The following is a 25,646-nucleotide window of genomic DNA, read 5'->3' as shown; positions in this document are numbered from 1 at the left end:
GTCTATCTCTCAGAAAAGAGCCCGAGGAAAAAATATGGGTAAGGGGGACAAAAAAGTATGGTAGGCACAGTAACAATCATTTTGGCCAGGGCTATATGGCCTATGAAAGATGAAGGCTAGGTGTTCCAGAAGGAGATAGATTTCCTCAGAGACACAAGAGATGCCCATATCGTCCCCTCAATTAACTGGGATTCGGAACAGTAGATTAGCACTCCCAGGTAACAAAACGTGTGAGGTTCCCACCGAATCTCATTTCCTAATTCTAGGGGTCCATCAGCTGTGGTCGAGGCATTCGGTGGGTATGCATTGGACTTGCCCCCGTTCACCTGAAGACCTGATATCTTGGCGAAGTGGGCCAAGGTCTTTCAGGCCCCTTACACATCGGGACGTTTTCCATGCAGGAATAATAACATATCGTCTGCATATAGGGATATGTGGAGATGTCTCTTTCCGAATTCTAGGCACTGGTAACAGTTGCCCTGCCTAAGGGTCAGCGCCAGAAGCTCCTCCCCTGCTATTTTTAAGAGCACCAGGGATAATAGGCATCCCTGTCTGGTACATCTATTGATTGTACAGGGAATGGAAATAAATCCACCTTTTTTGACTCCCGCCAACAGGGCAGAATAAAGTAGCTAGGTCCAAGATAGAAAGCCTCTCCCTATCCCCATACTGACCACTGTGGTATATAAGAAGTCCCAGTGGAGGAAATCAAAGGCTTTCTCAATATCGATTGCCAGAGAACTAGCCTTTTGGTTGGTCCCCGAAAGATGAAATCAGGACGTGTACAAGACATCTAATGTTGGGGACTGTACTGGAAGTTGGAATAAATCCAAATTGGTCCAGCTGTATCAACTCTTAAATACGTGGCAATAATCGGTCGTCCAGGCTTTTACTGAGAATTTTGTAGTCTACATTCAAGATTGATAGAGACCAGTATGAGGAGACAATCACCTCCTCATTTTCGCTCTTTAAGAGTGGGATATTTAGAGCCTCGCGCATAGTGGGGGGGGGGAGCCATGATCCTGAGCGACATCATAAACTTTGCCCAAGAAGGGGGCAAGTAGATAAACATATGTCATCTAAAATTAGAAAAGGAGTCCGTCCGAGCTGGGCACTTTGCCCCGAGTCAATGCCATTATGGCTCCTCTGGATGGGCCCCCCAGAAGGGTAGCAGCTTCCCATCCCAGTTAATGCATCCCTGGGGTGATCACGTAGCTATATATAGTTTGTGCGCCTGGGCCCTGAGTGACAGCATAGTGGGATGTGTAGTAGTCCCGAAACGTGGTATTGATCTCAGCTTACAGATAGATTATGCGGTCCCGGGGGTTGAAGACAGAGAGGCCCTGTGAAAGGCACCTTGTGAGATTGGCCAGGCAAGCTGGCGTCCAGCCCTGTCTCACTCACTGTGAACTTTAATGAGATATTGTTGATAATCATAACCTTTAAGTCTCTCAATCATCTCCAGGAATTTCTCGCTCTCGATAACAGCTTGTCACCGGGCATCAGGATTATGTGGGCTGTCTTTAACGAGGGACTCAAGCAATCCCTCCTGCTCTGCAATCTCGCAATGCAACTGGGTTTGCACCCCTGTCGACGTGGCTATACAATGTCCGCGCATCACTACGGTGAGTGCCTCCTACTCGATCAACACTGAGGATGCCATGCCCGTGTTCTCATTGATATAGTTATGAAGAATGGTGGCTAATGAGTCCTGGAAGACAGTCTTACAAGGCAGTGACATTCAGCTCAAGGGGATACCAGAGGCATTCTGCCTGACCACGTTAGAGCATTTTTACAATAGACTCCTCCAAGAGGGGTGTAGTCACGCTTCAGACAACACGCGCAAGACCCACTTTTTTATCCCCACGCAAGCGGGATTAATACAGGCTGCCTGCCCCACCGCGGCTAAGCCTACTGAATAAAGATATTTTGGCCCTTTTGGCAGTAGTTTTAACCCACACAACACATTATAATTTTTGAAAGCACTCTGTCCCTCACCGACTCTAATTCCATCGCTCATTTAAAAACACCTCTGCTCTTCCCACTTTGGGAGTTGTAGCCCACACCACAGACCTCGCAGTCCGGGTGTGAGGAGGGGACCCAATGATGAAGCATGTCACCTTTGGGTGAGTGAGAGTTCTCGTCCTTAAAAAGGACTCCTCCCAGAGAAACAGCTTTACTACTTCATACTCTAACTCACAAGTTCTGAAAGTGAATAACTTTAGGCAGGAAGCTAGCCATTAGCCCTGTGTACCTAAATTATACCGGACGTACTTTAGTGTGAATTCAATCCATTGCCAAACATCCTCTGGGGTAGTGAAGAAAGAGAATCTATCATCCACCTGAATGCTCAATTTCTCCTGGAATAACACCGCATAAGTCATTCCCAGTTCCCACAGCCTCCTTTTGGCACTCAGAAAGGAGGCTCTCTGTCATTGCACCTCTGCTGTGAAGTCTGGGTAAATTGACACTTGACACTTGCATGATGTACACCATAAAGGGGCTAGTTGTGCGCACTTGTCTCAGGATGTATTACCGGTCTATGCAGAGTAGAAATCGTGCCACCACCAGACATAGTGCAGCCCCTGGATGAGAAGGGGTGCACTGAGACCTTGTGTGCCCGCTCAAGGTCAAGATCATCGATGAGCCCTTGATTTGTTCCGGCAGGCCCACCACCCTAATGTTGTTCATCCAAGCTCTTTTTTTTTTTTTTTTTTAGTTTGAAAAAACCTTTATTTAGCACATAGAGTACGTACACAGCAGGATGCCTACAACCATACTTGGCCGGCAGCGTGTGGTAGCAAAGAGACGGCAGAAGTGTACACAGCGAAACGCCAACAACCCTAAAGGGCAGGCCGCATCCAATAACAGAAACAGGTTTCAGTCTTTTGTTGTCCTCACTTCCATGTCCCTCCCCCTCTCCCTTTTAGGAGGTAGAGCTAGGGATCTCAGTTCCTAATAAGAACCAGTAACTGTTAAAAAATGTTCATTCAAGCTCTGCCCTCCTGGTCCTCTATCTGGCCTCTAGCATTTTCACCTTGTCTGCCAAGGGGTCTTATTCTGCAGCGTGTACTTTTAGCAATGGGGTCCCATTCCATAAGGTCAAATTCCACTCACTGGATCCGATCTGTCATTATCCAGTTGCATTCATGCAGTAGCCCCAGGTACACCACCAGTGTGCATATCTTGCTTTCAAGTGAGTCTTTGGTGGAACCCATGGCGACAAGGATGTCCTCTAGTTTAGCCTCTGATGGTGGGGTCACAGCCAGGTACCAGCAGGCACCAGTACATCAGGGGGTCCAGCGTCTCCAATGTCCATTTTGCCACAATGCGTCCTCCCCATGAATAGAGGCCACAAAAGGATGGCTGCTGAGTAGAGGGAATGCACCCGCAGGGGAATGTGGAAGACCCCAGAAGCAAGTACTGGAGAGTAGGAGGGTGTAGATGGGAGAGTCCAGCATCAGGTGGCTAGAGATGGTGATCCTGGGAACACAGTTTCCACCGCATAATTGCCCGCAGCGCTGCTTCTCAACAGGGGCTATTGAGGTGTCCGGGTGAGCCCCCGGCTGACCGATGTGCCTCACTCAATAGCATACCCTCCTCTCAGTGCTCACTCGTCACCTGTGCTGGTGTTCTCAAAGTATTTGGAGTAAGTCAGTGGGCAGATCCAAACCCCAGTCACTCCCTGCAAAGTCTACAAGTCCAGGATGAGTACACCCACAGAATTAGGTGCTGGCACTCTCAAGTAGGGCCTCCCCATAAGCATCACCCTGGGGGCCCCCAGCCGTGCAGCACATCACCTGGCAGGAGTCCTCATGTGTAGCCGCCAGCAGATGTATTCCAATTCTCCAGTAACTCCAGCGAGGGAAGGTAAGTGGTCCCGCACGCCCACCTCGTCCCGGCTCCAGAGCATGCTGTCACGAGGGGCGTCAGAGCACAGTAGTCTCAATCGGAGTACCCAGGCACCGCAGACCACAGCCCCCACGACTCCAGAAGATCAGAAATGGGTTCCACAGTCTAACAACAGACAAAATGATGCGACGGAACAGATCAAACAGATGTTTCTTTCATACCATGAAGGAAACCATAAATTACTCCTTCACAAAAAATTACTTATATGTTGAAATAAATCATCCATTAATTATAGCATTGTTCGGACACAGTTTCGCTTGATAAATCTCTTTTTATCCACATATCAAGACGATTTTAAATATTCATCTCGTACAAAATTGAATAAGCAACAGTCCATTATTCAAAAGAACAAAAAACATACAACACAAAGGACATTTAGTCACTTCCTTATTACCCTACAACAAATATATATATAATGGATGCAACCATTATTATCATAGGCATTCCATATCATTAAAGTCGCCCCATGGGACAGTACTAGGGAGAGGGAAATGGTATTTGCCCCCAATCTAATTTATTGGTACTGTCTCTCTCTTGGTCAGCACCGATAGGTTACTGCACCATACTGCCGCTCCCGTCGGCCGCCACCATCTTGAGCCAGCTGAGCAGGAGCATTGCCAGAGGATCGTCGGTTAGCACTGTGGGTCTCAGCAGTGCCGCAACTTCACAAAAGTCCAGCAGGGTACCCAAATGCAGTGTCATGTCCAGGGCAGTACGTTGGGTGGCCCAAGCAGCAGGATAGGTATGGATTCCCAGGGTCAGGCAGAGAGCTCCACTAGAACGCTTCTATCAGCAAGGTGGCAAGCTCCTACCCCTTGAATTCAATGTTTATCATTCCATATTCAGCCCTCTCCCCCCATAGCATCATTGTGCCCTGCCAGATGTTCCGCCACAAACTGCTTTTCCCTGCTGTCTGGCAAGTCTCATTATTGCATTCCTTTTTCCTCTGCCAGATCTCCTGCTTTCTATGTTCATGTACTTTGAGCAACCTTCTCTGTGACGTTCACCTTGTGTACCTCTGGAACTGTTTTGACAAAGTTAGTGTCTGGCTTTGCTCTATGTTTAACCGCATGCCATATGTGAGTAGTTTGACTCCATTACTATTGCTCATTTCTTAGCAATCTTTGCTCCCTTTCTTATTGGGCACATAGAGGCTTGTCTTGTGTTGTTATGCATTTAAAAGAGGAACTGTGACTTTGAGGTGAGAAGAACAAGGATCCCAGAAATGCTTAAGAAAAAGAACACTGTAGGAAACTGAACTATAAGATGGCCAACAGAGAATAAGGTTAAAAAGGCTCTCAAACTTAAATTATACACTTGATTCTGCAGAAAACATATAGGATATTCTTGGTAGAGGAGGGGTTCTGGCTGTCAACGAGAGGTAGAGGCGCAGTTTCATAGGACAGTATGGAGGGCTTCTTTGCTCAGGGCTTTGGCCACTGTGGATGCATTGTCCTGGAGAAATCCCAGGTTCCTCTGGTCTGCCTGAAAGCATTTTGCTTTCCCATTTCTCCTGAACACAGAGGCTGGGATGTACTTTTCAGACAAACTCAAGCACAAGATATTACAACAATCTACCCAAGGTGAGAGGTTTTCGCACTTTTTCAACGTGGACCAGCGAGGTCCTTCCTTATTAGGGCACATCGATAAGTGGAGGAGATTCTGGTTCTAATTGAAGGGCAGTATTAGGAGGCAATTATTGCTTGTGCTGAGAGATCTGAGAGTGTTTCTAGCTAGTGAGCAGAAGAATAGGACAAGTGCTGAGAAAGAACACAACATTTAGCAAGGAAAAAGAGTGAAGAGTGAGGGAAGAATAAAGAACAAGTATTTCTGCATAGTATCCTCTGTACTCTTAGTTGATCAGCTACTCTGCCTCCATACACCTGGGGCGTTCTTACGCAAACTTTCCCAGAGAACCCTCCCATACAGAAGAGTATGAAGTAAAAGGAAATGAGGACATGTCTTGAGGGAGAGAGAAATGAAGGACATCTTACTTCAGGATTTAGATTCAGTGAATTTTTAGACATCAACATCTTTTATTTCTCTGGTAGACAGACAGGAGTGTGCACTTATTAAACCTCTACCCCCCTCCAGTGTCACCTGGCACTCCGTCTGGAAATCCAAGACTTGTTCCAAACCTCCAAACCTCTGGCATCCTCCATGTAAAGGCTCACCCTGGCTCTCCGGCTCCTGCTATAGAGACTCACCCCTCTTTAGCTTACCATATGGTAGGGTCTCACTCAAGCTGAGTGCTCCCACCATAAAGGCCCATGGCAGCTCAACACTTCTTCCCTTACTCTGTCTTGCACACTTGCTGCAGGCAAAAAAAAACAGAATACTAACCCCAATCTATGGGCTCACCCCAGCATATCAGTTCCCAGAGTTGGAAAAGGACGCCAGTTTGCTGCCCTCCCATCAAAGGGCCATTCAAAGGTTCAGTTGATCCTACCCATGGGACTCTTACAAATGTACTACTCTTCCCCCAACATGTTTAGGACTTGCTGAATTTTACACTCACCGAAGCCCACCAGCCCATACCCTGAAGATTCACCCCAGCTTACTATCCCACCCATCACCCACAGGTGGTAGTGTCAAACCACAGGCTTACCGGCCCTCCTTTCACAGTAGTGGTCGTCTCACTGGCCATGTTCCGCCGCAGCGAATCCCAGTGTCTCTTCTGTTCCTCAGATACCCTCGTCAGGCGCTCGGATAGGTGGCCCAACTCCTGCAGGACACGGTTCTGCCCATCCAGGACCATTATCAGCTCCCTCTGGCTGTCAGACTCAAACAGGTCCTCCACTGTAAACGGGGTCAGATGAAAACAAGCACAGACAACTATCACTGACTGCGGGTGGTTCCCCTCTGAGAGAGGCGGCAGGTAACACTTGCCAGTGAAATCCAACACACCATTCACAAAACCTTGAGTGCATTACCACGAGGAGGATGAAGTGGAATTCTGCACCACATCTCCTGTCTATGAGATGTGAAACATCTACCAATGCGTTGTCAGCAGTGCCATATCATTAGAAATGTGTCACCAGCATATTGGTCACACCTTGCGCTCCACACGATGGATTAGTCAGAAATTTAAAGCACGAATCACAATATGTGGAGAAAAGAAATCCCATCCTTGCCTTTTAGCCTCTTAAAGCTCAATCATAATGTCTGTGCCCCGCCCAAAGAAGCAGCCACCAATATAATACCCAAAAAGTATTTCAGTGCAGTTGTATAAGATATCAAAATTCAGACAATTAAAAAACAAGTATTACTATAACTTGAATGTAAACATTTATTACTGAAGTATTTTCCACAGACTAAAACGAAATGTGGGGGGCTAAAAGGTTACTCTCAACCGTAGTGGAGTACCTTTAGGCAGGTACAAATATGTCTGTGTTTTGAAACCATATTCTTGTTGTATTTCATTCTTCTGTGCCTAAACATTAACACAGAAGGAAATATGTATTTTTACTTTGAAGTCCGGCTTTGGATCGGAAAGAACCAACAGCAGAGCACCCCCTTAGGGTCAACAGTGGTTTCCCCTCATAGCAGCAGTAATGGTTCCCCTTTTGGAAACAATAGGATTTACCATCATGGAAACATAACAGCTTTTACTTCATGGTAACGCCAGGGCGTGTGTTGTTTCTTGTACCTACTGATCTGTGTGGGTAGAAGCACAAAACAGAATCCTGCACAGCCCTCAATCCTTAGTTTTTACTACTGCTGATTTAGGAGAATGCAATGCACTAATAATTGTCCCCTCTAGAGCCCTGATGTTACCACAAACATCAGATGAGTGAATGCTGGTCTGTGAAATAACAATGCTCATCTCGGGACATTGAAATGTGTAGCAGGGTGGACTCTACCATTCAAAACCTTCATTCCTTTTTTTTTTTTACTTTTTCGCTGCTGGTATTTGGAACTCTGCTGCGGCGTGGGAACCCTTAATGGTGTCTCACACATTGCAATGGTCTTTTTGAAATGGTTACTGAAACCTCCAGTGCCCAACCTTTACACTATAGCCAGCTATGGTGGCCAGCTGGGGTATGGGGCTATGAGCAGACTGTACATGACACACACACACACAGGAAGCAAAGAAGGCTGCTGGCTGGCATCTGCACACAGATTGCACAGTGGGGCACAGCCTAGATTGTTATGCTTCAATTGGAGACCAAAAGGGTCAGCACCAATCCTTTTTGGGTAAGGTGTATCTTGGATAATGTTTCACTGTGCACTTTATGTGTACATGGTGCTTTAACTGTAGCCTCAGACTGGAACAGGATACAAAACTCAGCCTCACTGCCTGTATCTGTATTTGGCTTAAATACAGATATGAGGTAATTTTTGACAAATCTGGATTTCTTCGTATATTTTATGATAGGCATTGTTTTCGGAGTCTGCCCTTATTAGGATGTGGCATTTGAGCCGGGTGGCATTTCAAGCTGATCACTTTGCTGCATCAGCAGGCAGATCAGTAGGCCCATCCGAGGAGCATTCAACCCCTCCTGTTGAGGAATGAGGCAAGGTTTGATACTCTACAGCCAGCATCCTGCAGCCGCTTGCTCATCAAGGGGAGAGATGCTCCCGGTAGCTGACACTGGTAGGGCCCAAACCTCTGTCTCTTCTTCTGAGCACTGGATCCCTTACAACAGTTTTGGAGGGAACAGTCAAACCTGGGTGGGTAGAGAGCGACTCAGAAGGAGATACATCTCAGTGTTGATTTAATTGGTCATTTGAACCCTTACCCATCATGCAGGACAGGGTTCGGGGTAGGCAGAGAGCGGTTTGCTTTTAGTGACTTTAATGAGTGGAGGAATGATGCAGCATGCTATGTTGGGTTGGTGCCTCGTCAATCACAGGAAACACCATCTTTTTTCTTAAGTCCCTGTTCAGGCTCAGAAAGAGGAGATGGAGCCTGGAAGAAATAGTGGAAGAACCGTCTTAGCCGATGAACCCCAGTCTAGAATTTTGGGGTTTACCCGCTCCTGACTTGAACTATGGGCATTTGAAGATGCTCTCCAGATCTGGACTCACCGTCTCTCTCCCACACACAGGGGCGAGTGGAGGTGCTGGATGCCCTGAATGAAGTTGTCCCTGGACTGCTGTTGGACTGGCCCTGATGTGGTTTCTCAGGAGTGGACACACCAGACCCTTGCTGTTCTGCACTTACCTTGGAAGTGGTGCAAAACCTGGGTAGTTGGAGAGCAAAGGCAAGGAAAATGATCTGCCATGTAGGTCCTCGGGCGTGCTGCAGATGGAGACCTCAAATCAGGAAATCACCAGGGCTGGGATGGAGGGCAGGCCCCTTCCCTTGCAACTAAGTCTCTGATAGGAGGAAGAAGCAGCAATGCCAAAGGCTACTGGCGGCAGAAATTCCTCAATACAATGTGTGTGTCAGGAGATCCCTGTATGCTGGCACTGGAGGATGCCACCAGAAGCAAAACACCACTAAATTCACTGGCATCCATCCAGTTGGGCTCATGACATCTGTGGTTTTCTTAACCACTCATGTACAGTGTTACATTCTTCCATCATAAGTCCCTGAGGATTGGGGATACCACAACTAAAAGCCCAAGTGCATTTGAGCCCCTTGAAGATTAGGCCCTATGAAGCATTGTTTTCTTGGCCAGTCTACAGCATTTCAAACTCTGGGTGCAACTCTCTTGTCCCCGTCTGGCCTGGAGGACCAAAGCACGAGGAGCAAATTAGCACAGCTCTGTGGGGAAAGTCCAGTAGACCTTTCCATCAGTGCACCCTCTCACTGATCAACACCCTCTGGCTGCTCTAAGAGAGGAAAGTGGTCCTAGTTTTGCAGAAGGGACAGTAAGAATAATTGCTTTGTAAGCACCGTCAAGAGAATGCCGGGCAACGGGAGACATGAGTTATAGCCGCAGCAGTTCGCAGGGCACTGGTGGGGCCAGAGTGCACATGGGCAGGGTAAAACCAGGTAAAAGCAAGCCCAGGGGGGTTTCTGAGCTGAAAGAAAAGAAACAGTAGTAAGCCACTGGTGTGCTCAAAGTAGAAGACAAATGAAAAGAAACCCAATGGGAATAGACACAGCAAACACAATAGCTCCAAAGGAGAGACACGTGCTGTTCTCCCTCATTGGAGTTCACAGGCTGGAGCCCACTTTATTAAAATTGATCCTGGGTTTAATCCTCTCCTGAGGGCAGAACACCTGTTAAAGGTTTATATGCTTAATCAGATCTGTGTTGGAAGGTCTGGTCAGAATAATATAGCGTCTCCAGATGGAAACTGGCGTCAAGGTATTATATTATTTTTAGGATTTGCCGGTACACAAATTATCAAATGGTACCTCACAAAAGGCGGGGACACATTAGGTTTATGGGTAGTGGCGGTGAGTTCATTAGGGCGCTGGGGTGTTGACCCACAAGCCGCGCCTGCAGCTACCTCGGCGGCTCTGTCTGAACTGACAATGCATGTCAGTCAGCATGATGCCAGAACGCCCATCCCCTTCAGAGTTTGAAGGGGGTGGGCGGTCCGGCGTCATGCTGACTTACATGCATTGTCAGACCAGGGGGTGGCGCAGAGCGCTCAGCAAGCAGCAGCACAAGTGCGCATGTTGGGTTTGGATTGGAGAATTTTTCCGACCAGCCCAGTCATGCGCACTAGTGGCAAAGCCCTCGATCTCCTAATGCGTGGGTAGGCAGCGAGTATCCCTGCTAAGCCAATCCTGGCGCTGCTGGAGCAGCGTCAGTATTGGCTGAGCGGGGTTGCCGCCAGAGATGCAGCTGTTCCTGTTTAGAAGAAGTTGAAGGCGCCAACGCGGGACCCCGGCCCAGGAGCAGAGGCGGTGCAGAACCGGTAAGTTTTCTTTTTATTTAATTTTAATTTTAAACTCCCCCCGGCCCACACCCCCGCGCAAGTGCCACGACTGCTTGCATGTGACTGAGCACATCAACATTTGCACTTCGCCCAAGATGGTAAGACAGTCGAAATGCCCAGTGCAGGGAATGCAGAGGCTGGAAAAGAGAGAAATAGCAAGAGAAATAAAGAAGGCGCAAAATCAGTGAAAGCCATGGTGATGGGTAGAGACATGCGGAAAAAGACAGTGACAGACCTGGAAAGAAAGCCAGGAAAAGAGGGAGAGGCAGAAAAAGACAAGCAAAAGAGCCATATAGATAAGGAAAGACAGACATATAGGTAGATAGATAGAAAAGGAAGCCGACAAAAGAGACGGAAAAACAGACGTGAAGAAAGAAACGCATTTAAAGGTACAAGCAAACAGAGAGAGAAAGGGAGAGAAGAGGCACGGAGAAAGATAAAGAGGCAGAATAAGAAGGGGAACGAAGGATGGAGACGGTGAGGGAAAACAACAAGAGAAAGACAAGGAAAGATGGAGACAGGCAACAGTTGGAGGGCGTTAGGAAGGGATAAAGACAGACAAAATCAGTATCGCTGCCTCTATCTCTCTGCAACTATATCTATCTGCCTGCTGCTCCGTCTGTCACTGCTTCTGTATTTCTTTTCTTTGTATGCCTGTCTCGCTTGGCTACTGTGCCCCTTTCTCTCGCTGTCCCCTTGTCTTCATTCTCAGTATAAGCACCGAGTTTGGCTCACAATCTTTTGCTGGGACTGGTGTTTTCTAGGCTCAGCCTGCCTGACCTGTATCTGCTGGGCTGCAGTGCGTTCAGGCCCAGGGAACAATCTGATCGCGCATCTACGGGGACAACAGTCTTGACCTTTATCATATCTTCAGCTATCAGTGGGTTTCAGGCCTTTTGAGTGTTATACAGTTTTTTTAAAAACCTGAACACTCAAGTAATTTAAATACATAATTACCGACTTTCTGGAGAAAGTCCGGGGGTGGGAGGGGTTATGCTTACTCTGATGTGACCATCTCCTTTTGGACACTACTGCATTGCACCATCTGTGTATTTTAAGCTTTTAACTTTAATTATTCAAATGAAGCCTGCCACATGTATTATAACCAGAACCCGGTGGTGATGTCCACAGTTTCATCTTTAAATGCCACTCCGGTGGCACATTGCTTCAAAGCACTTATATCAAAAGTTGAAGTAAATGCTTTGTACATTTTTGAAACGTTATCATTTACAACTAGCCGAAATGTTTAGTTTAGATACTGTGGTTTTGCACAAGGAGTATCTGCTTTTCCTTAGTGGAGCTTTGTTTTTGTCAGAGCTTATTGTACATTGAATGTTGGTGCAGTTGGTTTTTATTTCATATTGGCTAGTTGCTTGAAGTTATCCACCCACACGGGCAAGAGAACTGGCGGCCTCCGTAAATACTTATTTAATCTACTGAATATTGTAAGGCCATCAAGGGTATTTAAACATTTTTTGTAATCCCAATTGAATTAAAAAATAAGTCGTGGAGGATAAGTTACTGTTTGCAAAACATTTGGTAAATTTGTAGTCACACCGAGTTCATTTTTGGATGCCTCCGCAATGGTCCAGACTAGTTTTGCCCTTTTATCTTCTTTGCTGTGACACTTATTTTTGCATTTCACGCTACCCTGTGCTAAGTATGTTTGCATAAGCTGTGGCTGATGTTTTCAAATTGTTGACATTATACCTGTAATGAATACAGAACGTGAAAGTAAAATGGTCTTGAAACTAAAATGAACTTTTAACCGTGCTAAGTATGACATAGGATCATACTATGCATTAACTAATGGGATGTTTGCATTTGGGTGACTATTGGAATCAATAAATGTGTTCTTCATGTTTTGTGCAGAATGTTAATTAAGGAGCATCTGATTCACAATTGCTTTATTAACCTTCCTGTTATCTAAAATATGCTTTAAAATGCACCATCTGCCCACTCTTTTTTCAAAATTTTCTTTGGGGGAAAACCCCCTCGAACTCCCTGTAGGTGGTTCGGGCTCGCTCGCTACGCTCGCAGCATTGCAGTACGGCTAGTGTTTTACACCTCACCACTTTCTAATGTCATCAGCCACCACTGCTTATGGGGTTAGTTGCCCCGTGAAATTTCCTTACAGTACATGATTTCCACCATGTATAGTCTATAAGGATCCCTCAGAAAAGGCTATAGATTGAAATTCCACTTGAAATCTTGTAAATATTTGTCATTTTTTGCATTGCATTTGTGTGTGCATTAATGTAGTTTCCCTTTTTCAAGTTCAAAATGTTTTATTGAATTTTCATAATAATGAACATAAACATAACGGAAAAAGCCCCGTTAAAAATTGATTTACTGATGGTACCATGTACATTGTTGAGTTCTAAGTTTCTAGCCCACAACACCCCCCGTTTCAGCCTTTTACTGCTCTGCCTCATTCCCTAAAGGTTTGGTGTTACAAAGCGTACTTGGTCTCCTGTTTGAGTGTCTCTGGAACACCGGCACCTTGACACTAGTTGTGAAAGACCCTATTGACACAACTGGGGTCCAGTGCCTTCTAGGACCACATTTCTCACAGCATTCACTAGTTACATGTGTCCACATATCTGTATAGGATTTGGCCGCATCATGGCACAAGCTACGGCTACAGTGCCTCAACCTTTAGACATGTTTAGCATGAGTATATGAGAAATAACTGTACAGTGTATTCAATATAGACTTCTTCTGAACTATTAAAAATATGTTCCCATCCCCTTTTGTTCTACGTAAGTAACTCATGCTGGACCAGCTCCTGTTACTGTAAAATCGTTTTCTGTAAAAAGTCCCTCTGCTCCTTGGAACTTCATCCAGGTATTGATCAGGACTCTTCGTAAGGTACTCGAGTCGAAAAGAGAAGTAGGATCGACCTACTGTTTTGAGCTTTTGACTCACCAGGGAGCCTTTCTACTGGATGCTGCTTCTGGAAGTCCTCCTTCTGCTTCTGCAGCTCTTTCTGAAAGTGTTCGAAGTCCTTCTGAAACTTGTCTTTCTCGGAGTCTGAGATCTGGGCGTCTGCTGTCTGATGAGAAGGGTGAACATAAACTCATCAGCATATCGTTAATGCTGAACTTCACAGGTTTCATGAAGAGATTAATGAATTAGTACACTTGTTACATGCACACTGCCAACATAGGTCTCTTGGTTCGGTGTGGCAGGCTCCAACCGGGGATCCGATGAGATATTAAGAGGGGCAGGACATTTCTTTAGAACCAGACTTTGACCACGTCAGCTCCTCTGCAAGTATTACGTGGAACTAAGTACATAGGTTCTTGGTGTGGGGTCAGTAAACAGAGGGAGAACTGTGGTTCTGATTGTTTCATTCGGAAGCCCATTACCAAATTCATTCATAGAGGAAGGACTGTTGATGGGCACTGACAATTAGGTAGGGAGCATAACAATAACAGGCATTAAAATGAAGTGCAATTCATCAATCTGGAAACGCCTACCCGCTGTTGGGCCATCTATAAACTTCTTTAGACCTTAATTATCAACAATACCTTGACCTGTTCTTCCCTACCACACTCCTCCTGTTTGACGTTAACATTACTATTGGAAGGTCAGTTTTAGCCATCCTACACACTCACATTCTTGGGTCCCATCGTTAATCGGGGGAGGGGGAACTAGGAGGCTTAGACTATAGTTCATGTGGAACATCCCATGGGTTGTGTATGGATGGAGTATTTAAGGTTGCTTCACCTTAGAATAACTCCCCCATGGTTTGTAGACCGTGGGGATATTGGTGAGAGGATGCCCCCTGGCCCTGGAGTGGTCCTGGGGTGTCCCCCGGTGATCATGGTAACTTTGACCACAAAATATCACTATGCCATCTGAGAGCATTGGTGAGTTTGGGTAATGGCAGCTACATTACTATCTTGATGATGTGCACCAGCTTCACGCAGTTTTATGTACTGGAATCACATGGGTACCACCTCCTTCTCCCCAACAGGAGCTATGGCCTACGGCTGAGCATCAGAATTTAACCACAACTATGGAGAGAGTTAGCTGTGCCAACTGATAGCAGCATCATATGATTCCAGGGATCTGGCAGTAACTTGCCCTTTGGCCTGGTTACAAGTTCAGAATCTGTATGTTGCAGATTCTGGGTCTGCAACATACGTAGATTATAACCATTAATTTGAAATAATGTAAGCTATCAATCTAGTGACCACGCTGGGTAAGCATGGGCCAATTTAGACTTTGGTGGACAGAGTACAGTCTGTCGTGTGGCAGAGGGCATTACCTCCACCACCCTAGCGGGCTACCTCCTGCCAAATTTTAAAGATGACTGCTGGCACAGTGGTCCTCTCTGTACGTTGGATGAAACTGCCTTCATAGTGGTTTCATCAAGGTGCAAAAAGTTTGTTGGACAGCTGCGGTCCATTTTGACAGCCACCAAACTTAAAAAAAAAAAATTGTTATAGAGAAACTCCCAAAATGGGAACTTGTTTTTGAAAAAAAAAAACTCATGACCCCCACACCCTCATAGTTTTATCCCAGGGTGCGGGGATCGTTATTTTTTCTGTCTATTACTGCCAGGTAATCACCACCACGTTTTTCCTGGAAGTGACAGAATAAAGAAGATCCCATTGTCCAACCTAAATAGGGCGGGTGTTGTAATAACCTTACTCTATCAGAGGAGGCTTTCTGTCGACAGAGCCAGCGGGAGCTCTGTCGACGGAAAGCATATGGTGCACCAATCTATAAACGAGGCAGGCAGACCGGGAAATTAGTGGACAGGGTCGTCAGTCATGTTGCGGCGGAGTACCATTTCTGCCAAACCAAAAAATCAGCCCCTTCATAAACATCTTTTGCCGTGTTATTTATGCATGCAATCTTCCCATTGGGTCTCTGTCAATATCTCGCCACCCACTACCTTATCCTCCTATACCTCATCAAAATCACGTACTTACCACTGCCTTATCCATCTGTCCTTATTATGTATTTCCCCAATATAGCATTTATATTTTTACTTTGACCATTTCTTCTAATCCATACCTTATTCCTTACTTTAATCCCTTTCAGTACTCTTGCCCTTACACTAAATATTCCCCTTGACAACACTAACCATCACCTGTCTTTTACCTAAATATATCCTAAACGTTTCCTACACCCTGGCAATAGACCCGTTACTTATATTTTTTTTAACCTAGCATTTTCTCTTATCCTTACAGTGGCTCAACAGCTATCCTTTACTCTTACCTAGACACTAATCCTAAGCATTTATTTACTTTTACCCTAAACCTTAACTTACACATACCCTAACTTTTAGCATAACCCGCACCCTGGCACTAAACTTGTCTCTTATGTGTACCTGACGTCTGTTCTTTATTATTATCCTCACTCTAACCCATGCCCTAAATCTACTACTTACCCTGACCCCATCTCTAAACCTTTCCCTCAGCTGTAACCCACACATTGCCCCAATCCAAGCCTTAGCCCATAAACTCAGTTGATTTCCCTTACATATGATATCTTACCATGTTTCAGTCACATTATTGGCAAGACAAGGTGAAAGTGTTGAGGTAAATGGAGTGACGAGGCGATATTGGTAAGTTAATGCATGTCGGAGTAATGGATAATTGTCTATAACCCTCTATTTGAAAATTAGATTTGAAATATTTTACATTTTTTAAGTATTTTAAAATTAGAAAATGTAGATGTCAATACTCTTGCTCCAAATATGAAGTGTTTTTGGACTCATTAAGCAACTCCAAGTGGGAATGCCAGCAGGCCTAGTCTGAGATGCAGGTCATGGGGCTCTGGATTTCAGGTCCGTTGACGTCAAGGTCGCAGTAGGTAACCCCGTACCAGCACAATGACATCTTTTTATACCTGTCTTGCAATCTTTTGCACACTCTATACAAGCCAGATTGTGCACCTCAGAGCGAACTTGTAGAATATGCGCCAGACCTTCTCCAGCATTGAATATCAGCATTACCTCTCCCCCGTCGTGCAGGAATTCACACCGTTACCTCTTTCCATGTGTCGCTCAGGCTGAAGGTCAGGAAGGACAGGACATCATGGTCGTCTAGAGAGAGGAACAGACAGGAGGAGTCAGCATGTGGCTTTCAGCCTAGTCTAAATGGCTTCCTTCTGAGGACATGGGGCTGTCTGGACTTTGCCATGGAACAGATGTGCACCGCTCTGACCTGAAGATGGGTGTGGAAAGAACTACACTGCCCCATCTGTGAGGCCCTGCATAGAACATCTCACCCTGGATGCCCTGCAGCCCTCTATCTTACTGTTCAGGACCTAGATGCCAAGTTGTACTGGCTTGTTGGGTCCACGCTGAGCCCAGCAATGACTTACACCCGGACCCTAAGGGTCAAGCCAGGCTCTCCGCGCTGTTCATCCTGCCTGGACCTGCCCAGAGCTGAGGGTTGAAGCAGAGCTCCTCCGGTGCTGTAAGCCGAGGAGGAAGAGCAGCGGAGAGGGAAGGGGAGGGCTGCCAGAGACCCTCCAGAGTCCGTACATGGGATGCTGAGGATGGGTAAGAGCTGCTGAGGGAGAGGCCAAGGCTAACAGCATACTGCAATAGCAAAACAACTCTCAGTGCTAGCAGCGCGTTAGCATGAAAGCATTAATACTTTAAACTCAGAACATTGGACTCACTCATTTAATAACGTCTCTTTTCAAATGTGCCAGCCAGCTCTACCTGCGCTTTGTGTTTTAAAATGTTGCCACGTTTGATAATTTATGAGATCAACTACCCCTGATATACGACAAAGATGTGTGAAATTAACAGGTAAAATAACTTACATTTTCTGTAAACATTTCCTTTTGTGATGATATCTGGTTTGCTGTTGTGTTTGCACAGTCCTTATAGTCAGGAAGCCACTAGCGAGCCCGAACAGAATAACATGTTCACAAAGTTTTAAGATACCCGTGTGTAAAACTGAACTCGACAATAGCGCGCTCTCTGCAGCGCATCTCAAACAGGTTCATGTGACAAGACAACCCTTCGCTTCTGTTAGCTGGGTGAGCTCCAAACAAGCAGGGTCCAGCGGCGAATTGGTTCTTAAAGCAATATTTCCAGCCTTTAATCCTATTCCTTAGTTCTATCTGTCTTAGTTCCTTAGTTCTATTACATGTCAGTTGTGATCGGATGTTGATAGAGGGGTGCATTCTCTTTTAGATGCGGGAACCTGTATTGTGTAAAAGAGGCACTGCTTGCAGCCCGCAGGGGCTCTCTGTACACGAGCCAAACCCTGGCCGGACCCTCACACGAGCACACGGTGCTAGGAGCACCCAGGCCCACACGTTTCAGGGGCCTGGGCTGCTGAGGTAAAAAAAAAAATGATGCACCCCACAATGAGGAAGGCAACCTCCACTAGGGGGTGCTATTAGCTGGAGTAGCCTCTAAATGCGCAGTGTTTGTATTCTGAAAGAGATGATTGTGCTGCCAGAAAAATGAGATGGTGACCCTGACCCCACAACATTTAGGGACAAGCCAGCACTGGGAATCTTCATATGAAACAACGCTGGGGGCATCACTCGAACATCACCTTCAACAAGTGTGGAACTGCATAGGTTCCAAAAAGAGAGGTGGGGCAAAACGAACACTACCTTGACAGAGCCCCATCGTTTAGTGGAAAATGGGGGTGACCCAAGAGTGTCCAGAAAATCTGATTCGCAGAAGCAGTGTGACTGGAAGGAAATGATAGGCAACCTCTGGACAGGAAAACAGAGCCTGTGGTCTAAATGTATCGACCTGGGCCGCCAATGCATGCCATTGCCCTCTGGCTGAACTCTTACAAAATCGAGATGCGAGACACTGCCCGGGCTGATCTGACAGCTGCCAGCCCTCGGTTCTTCCCCATCAGCAGCGTCCAGTACCCATAATCTGGGTGTCCTGTTTGCCTCCAATCTTTAATTCCTGAACCCCGTGAATAAGGTGCTGCCTCCTGCTTTGTCTTGCTTAAAATCTTGGACCACATTCTTCCCACCTACTCCTGCCTGTTGCAGAACCACAGTCTGGTCACAAGCTCCTCTCTGCTGGCCTACAGAAACCCTGCCTTTTCTACACTCCAGGCTGTGCAGGATGTTGTAAAACACTTTGGGCTCCATATAAAAAGATGTATTCTGATATAAACATGTTATGTGATGTAAACCTGAGATGGTTGGGATCTTGTAACTTCTTGTATTGAGACCAATTTATGTTACGCAGAGGATTCTGATCTCAGCTTGATTTTATTTCAAGTTCAGAACTTTTAGCTTTCCCTAATGCAGTGACTGAGGTCAAGTGGAGGGTGTTCGCGTCTTGATTTGATCCTAGTTTAAGTGTCGCTAAAGCACTCACTAAGGTTAACCAGATTCTATGTGGGTTACATGCCAGAACACGCCTTCTCATCCTGCCACTAGGAGTTGAGCACACGGCCAGAGATGATGAGGCAGACCTGCCAGGGCACCCGTCGCTGCCGACACTCCAAAGAAGCCCAACGCGGGGACCACCATGTCCTTGACCTCGGTGCACATCTCGTAGAAATCATCCCCGGGAGCGAGACCAGTATTGATGGCAATCTAAAACAAAAAAAAAAAGGTAAGGCATTTACATATCACTTGTGTCCATTTTTTTCCCATCCAATCAGGGCTAACCCTAAAAAAGCTCTGAGTCGATACCAGATATAGAACTCTCCAACGGCGTATGGCCTCCCTCCCTCACCGGAAAAACAAAAAGATGAAATCACGCAGAAGCACCCATGGGTTTGTACCGAGGAATAGGTAGCCACTATGAGAGTTAGATCCACCGGAACCTTACTCAAAGTGGATCCCTTCAACGTTCAGAGCAATGGTGTAAAAAGTCACGAATAACATATTATGAACAGGTTTTATGCTATTTTATCCGTTGCATATCCTTCAACAGCCATAACTTGCTGTATTGAGCAGTGACGTCTACCCCAGGGCAACTATCACGGGCTATATGTCTCTGCTATCGAAAATACGAAATAAATTATAAAATTAAATAGAACACACTGGACATCTTGACTGCACCGTCAGAAATGTCAATGGCTCATTATGGCTGATGAATCACCATAGCAAATGCCTTATGGGCTGGTCTCATCATATTACAGTAATGACCAACACAGGATCCATATGAAAGGTCAATTGCAAAAGAGAGGCCCCCCCACACCAAATTCAATCAGGACAGAATCGTTGCATGTGAGAAACCTGTTCATCAGGCTTTCATACTTCTGCCATTGCACTTCCAGTCTTTCGAAAATATCTAGCTCACCCCGCTGCCCCACCCCCTCATGCCTGCCCCGCCCCATTCTGACGTAAGCTGCACAGTTGACCGGCCATCTCCCCCAAGTGATGAGAGGGGAGATCCGGGAGTTAGTAGTGTCCATCGTTGGCTCACGAATGGAGCAGCTTCACAGAAGGCCTTAGAAGGAGAACACAATAGTTGAATGGCATGTGTGGGAGCTGGGTACCTCCCAAACACAAAGGGCATCAAAGAGAGGATCATTATTGAATGATGCCAATGGCAGGTGAAGTGAATGTAAGGCATTGAAGGATGGATTTCAACCATACCGGGGAATAAATGGAAGACACCATGACTGGGCACCCACCGCACTGTAGGGAAGATACAGTCACAGAGGACATGGCAGAGAGACGAGCAAACACAGACAATTCACAGATAATTACCAACCACAGATGACATTGGAGAGAAGATATCAAACACAGAGGACATTCGAGGGAAACATCAATCGCTAATGGCATAAAACGAAGGATATCAAAAGGAGAGGGAGTTCAGGGATAATTGGAAGCAACAGCACACAGAGAAAACATAGCAACATAGCACAGAGGGTTAGAAATGCATCAACCGCACACATCAAGACATTATATGTATGATAGCAAGTGCAGTAGGAGTTAAAGGCTAGATGTTAACCAGAGGGGCGTAGAGGAAAACATGCCAGCTATTTAGGACATTAAAGAAAGTACAGCAACAAAAGATGACATTAAAAAGGTAAGTAGCAAACTGAAAGGAATATAGGATCTGCAGAGGACGGTGAGAACAAACAGAAAAATCAATATCAACACATTGGGTATTACAGAAGGATATCAATCATAGGTGGAAGCAAATACAAAAGAAGGGCATTTAAAGATTGATACCACCCCTGGAAAAGGGATTAAAGGGAAGTTAGGGTGGGCGAATAATTGGCTAAACTAAATAATGGTTTTTGGTGGAGGATGAACAGGCGTGCCAAGATTGATGCCCGCTTGCTGAACAGAGAAGCAAATGTTGAGGTGAAAGAGAGTAAGAGATGCTTTCATGCTGATTAAGCTGATTTTGGTTCAATATCTTCCTCCCTTCAGATGCCATGGTCAATTTGCTCCTTGAAAATGTCTCTTCTGGTGCGCGTGAGTTATCTCATTCGCTGTGTGATCGAGGGAGGTTGTTGGATGTAAGGATGGTAGTAGCAAGAAGGAAGTTAATGTTTCCACCGAGTGGATGAGGAGAACGCCATATCATCAAGTCAAAGGAGTGATCCTTCATCTATAATGGAAGCAAATATTATGGACTGTCGCCCTACAGAGAAATTGTTACACCCAAAAGATGAAATGATTTTATTATCGGCTAAAGCTGTATTGCTGTTCTATGCTTTTTAATACTTTTAAATGTTGCTTTTGTTTTTTTAGCATTTTGTTTTGAAATTAGAATATGTTTATTCTTTTAGCTAAGCTTGTACGAGTAAAGTTTTTTGTAGGCTGCGCACGCTTCTTTCCTGTACCTGCCGCTGTCTCATGCCACGCATTGTTTTGGTTCTAGTGTTGTTGTACATTAGATCTGGCAGTTAGTTACTGGTGACCTTCTCTTACGGTCACCACACAGCTGCTGCGGGCTTTAATACTATAGTAAATATTGCTTACTTTCAAGTTGCCACCTCTCCTCCTTACTTCAGGCTCTAACAGTTGTATTTGTATTAGACCAGTTTCCCATAACCGAGGTGTCAAACAGGGGCCTATTGAGGGGATTAGGGTAGGACCAGAGGTCAACCCCCTGATACCCAGTAGCGGCCGGTGTGTGGATTGAGTGGAGGGCGGAGAAGGGGGACAGGCGGACATAAAATTAAATTTTAATAAACCACTTAACTGCCTCACTGCATCGTACCCCTCTTTTTTACAGGCACAGGCAACCAGAGTGCACTGCGGCCAATCCTGATGCTGCTTTCATGTTCTTGAAAGCATCGTCAGGATAGGCCGGAGCGCCGATGATTCATGCTCCCAGTTAGACTAGGAGCCTGTGCCTGCTCTCTTCAACCTGGCAACACAGCTCGGTTTGGAGAGTGATGCAGTGCACATGATGGTTTGGCCGGCCTGAGACAGCCAGCAAGAATGTCTGGCGGACTGAATACCAGTGCAAAACACTTCTCCCCCAGCCGGTCATCACCCTGGCTCCGCCCCCATGTCTCAGCTCCCAAAGAAAAATAAAACACTAATAAAGAAGGGTTTATTATGGTTTCATTTTTTTAGCTTCTGGCAGGTGAGGCGACGGTCCTCCGACATAGCGGAGGAGCCGCCACTGCATCGGGCGGTGGTGGTGATGTCACTTCCACTGTCCTCTGAAGTTTTGTAACTCGACAATGACCCCATTAATTAACATTATAATAAAGAGCCTGTGTTACAAACCAGTCTGAGGACCGAGAAATTAAATCAATAGTTGAATAAAACAGAGACATAGAGAAAAGTTCTTTTAATCGAAAATCAGCGATATTCTTCGTGACTTGTGTCATGGACATCAACCACTCTCATAGAGCAACACAGAATTGTGTCACAGGCATCTATCGCTCTCATGGGGCAACACATAATTCCACCACAAAGAAAAACCAACATAGTAGGCACAATATCTCAACCTATTAGCTCACCCAGGGACCAATCTGGCATGGGTTATCAGGTCTATGGGGCCACACCTGCAACGTCGTTAAAGCAGCTTCCTTTAAGATGAGGGTGAGAGCTGAACGGGCCTGAGATGGCCTCAAGGACAAATATCAGCCAAAGTTTGAGAAAAAGGAGACAAAATATAAAAGAACAAGGAAAGAAAACTTACACTGAGGGTCTTTTTAAAGTAGGTGATCCTGGCTCGGAAAGGTTGGGGCGTGTTCCGGAAATTTCTGACGCAGGCTCCAAGAACTTGAGACGCTCCATCGCTATTGGAAAGAACAGAATCAGCATGTGAAGAGTCGGGTGTGTGTAACCCTGTGATATTGTGAGTGTGTATGTGTCTGGATGCACCTGTAGGGATGCCTATGTGTATGTGAGTTTGCGTGCCTGTGGCGCTGTGTATGAATACTGGTGTGAATATTGGGTTTCCTAAAAGAGAGTGTGCTTTAGTGTGGATGAGGCGCCTGGGTGTTCAATCAGTTATCCCTCTCATAGAGCTGCTTGGCAGCAGAAGGAGGAGACATCCTTCTGGACTGCAACTTACTCCTACTTCAGGCCGCTGTTGTGTACAGCTTTAAGCCTCCAGCGCTGTCACTACACAAGCAAAGGGATTTCCTTGTTAAAGTTCTATGGAGCGTGGAGGACAGTAGCACAAATTCTCAGCAGATTTCTTGTCTTTGCAAATTAAAGAAGACTTGAGAGCAGAATGCAATGAGTATAATATAGCATGGGTACATGTGCAGGGTATTCCGGCTATAGAGAAGGATGTTTGGCTGAAAGAGTATGGTGAGGATGACATACTACAAAATGTTTTGGTGTACATTATTAATAGATGGCCTACAAAAGGAGCAATGAAATCTAAAATAAGAAGTTAATTGGAGATTAGGAATAAATTGACTTCAGAAGATGGTATAATATGGAGAAGGTATAGAGTAGTTCCTTCCTCTATTTTAAAAAAAAGCATTACTGTGCAGTGCCATGAAGGTCGCGGAGGTATTGTCAAAACCAAACAAAGTTAAGAAAGGATTTTGGTGGCCAGGTATGGACTTATTCATAGAAAGACTGGTGAGAAATGGTATAAATTGTGCTAATTCTGATAAGTATCTCAACATTTTGGGACCCAATATGTGTGACCCGTTTATTCCTAAAGAACTGCGGAACACTGTAGCTGTGGATATTATGGGACCCATTGAAGAGAAACCAGAGTATATTATTGCTCTTATTGATTTTTTTTAAGATGGCCCAAAGTGCAGGCAGTGAAGAAAGTGGACACACACACTGTTTTGTGTTTCCTAGATAAGGTGTTCACTCGAGAAGGTTCACCTGTCACCATTATCACCGACAAAGGTGTACAATTTGTATCCAATAAAGCTAAGGATTATTTTAGTAGGGTGGCAGTTCAACATTGTTCCACATCTCTTTATAATCCTAGCGGAAATGGTACGATCGAAAGATTTACCAAAGTGCTTAAAGGGGCTAAGATGGCAGTGAGTGATAAAGAAGATTCAGAACTACAAATTCAACAAACTGTATGGTTATACAGAATCACTGCAAGTGAAATAACTACATTTTCTCCATTTGAAATTATGAGGGGCCATGTTCCAACAACCAAATGTGATCCAGGGTGGATGAAGCATTCCACTTCTTGTAAGATAGATCTGGAAATGATTAGGAAAACCAAAGAAAATACTCAAACTAAATTCAAGTTATGGTATGATAAAAAGAAAGGATCATTGGTTGATGGATCAAACATTAAAGTTGGTGTGTTAGTCAAAGTAAAAAAAACTTGGAAAGTTAAAAAATGTGTGAGTCAATTTACAGGTTCTTTTGAAGTGCTGCAAGTTTTAAATAATGCGTGAGGTTCAATGATGGAAAAGTGTCATACCTCAAAAGAATTACTATTTTGAAGGGTGAAAATCACATATATAGGAAAAAAAGTAAAGGTGGAGTAAATAAGAATTTTGATGAAAAGTTGTTGGAAGAAATGGAAACTCTTGGAAGTACAGAAAATAGGATTATTCCTGAAAGAATTGCTAAGGATGGAAATGTGGAAGGAGAATTAAAGACTTCTGATGATCAGCCGGTCAGAGTTGGAGGAAAGAGTGAGCAGTTACCCGTGGAGGGAAAAAGGTTGCGAAGAAATCCTGGGTGGATATCTGATTATGTATGTGGGGGTGATGGCTGAATATTGTTTTATTGTTTTTTGCATTTGTGTTTTTTTACCTATCTGTTTATATTATATTCTTCTTTATTGTGTTTTATTAGAACATATACTGTGGTTATTAATTCATGCTGTTGTTTATTGTAGATTATCCTTTTTTAGGTTATTTTCTTTGAATATTATTTAATGGTTGGTGTTTCATTCGAGTGTCTTTTGCAATTAATTTCTGCACTCCATGTTATGGCCTTTCAGATTGTAACAGGAGGGGATGTGTTGTGCATAGCTTTAAGCCTCTAGCGCTGTCACTACCCGAGCTATGGAATTTCCTTGCTAAAGGTCTGTGGAGCGTGGAGGACAGTTGCAGAGGACTTGAAGGGCGAAGGGGGAGAGCGCTGTTGCTGGTGTTCATTTTTCGATGATAAATACTCCGTTTTGAGTTTTACTTGACAGCCGCGCGTGCCTTCATGACAGATTTCTGATGTTTGTTTTTGGGTGTTTACATTCGGAGAGTGGCGTGTCTGTTTGCATGCTGCGCGTGCTTTTACTCAGTGGAACATTCTAGAGGCAGCCGGAACTGCAGGGTGACTGTGACGTCATCAGTGAAAGCTGGAGCTGTGTGACGCAGTGTTTACAAGCCTGAACGGTGCTGCATGGCAGGCTACTGTTTCCTGAGAAGCGTTTAGGTGAAGAGGTCCCAGGACAGAGGTTTTGTTTTAGGAACCCATGATAGTTCACGAGAAGGGTCCCGGGTATCGACATTTTGAGCAGATCGGAGTAAGCCGCCAAATATGGAGAAATGTGGCAATACTAT

The 25,646-nt window shown here is 45.2% G+C and overlaps 1 protein-coding gene across 1 annotated transcript in view; it reads right to left on the bottom strand.

The window, feature by feature from the left end:
• Window positions 1-25,646, bottom strand: part of LMAN1L (lectin, mannose binding 1 like) — a 245,955-nt gene that overhangs the window by 92,246 nt on the left and 128,063 nt on the right. The window contains exons 5-9 of the mRNA XM_085646314.1: window positions 22,841-22,940; window positions 19,188-19,311; window positions 16,764-16,819; window positions 13,684-13,810; window positions 6,521-6,711 (exon numbers count right to left, since the gene is read on the bottom strand). Coding sequence (XP_085502440.1) covers window positions 6,521-6,711; window positions 13,684-13,810; window positions 16,764-16,819; window positions 19,188-19,311; window positions 22,841-22,940 — 598 coding nt within the window. The remainder of the gene's footprint in view (window positions 1-6,520; window positions 6,712-13,683; window positions 13,811-16,763; window positions 16,820-19,187; window positions 19,312-22,840; window positions 22,941-25,646) is intronic.

Source organism: Triturus cristatus, chromosome 3_1 (assembly GCF_964204655.1).
Source record: "Triturus cristatus chromosome 3_1, aTriCri1.1, whole genome shotgun sequence".
In the NCBI taxonomy this organism is placed as follows: domain Eukaryota; kingdom Metazoa; phylum Chordata; class Amphibia; order Caudata; family Salamandridae; genus Triturus; species Triturus cristatus.
Note: the sequence above shows the minus strand (reverse complement) of the source record. Positions and strands in the feature narration are given on the sequence as shown.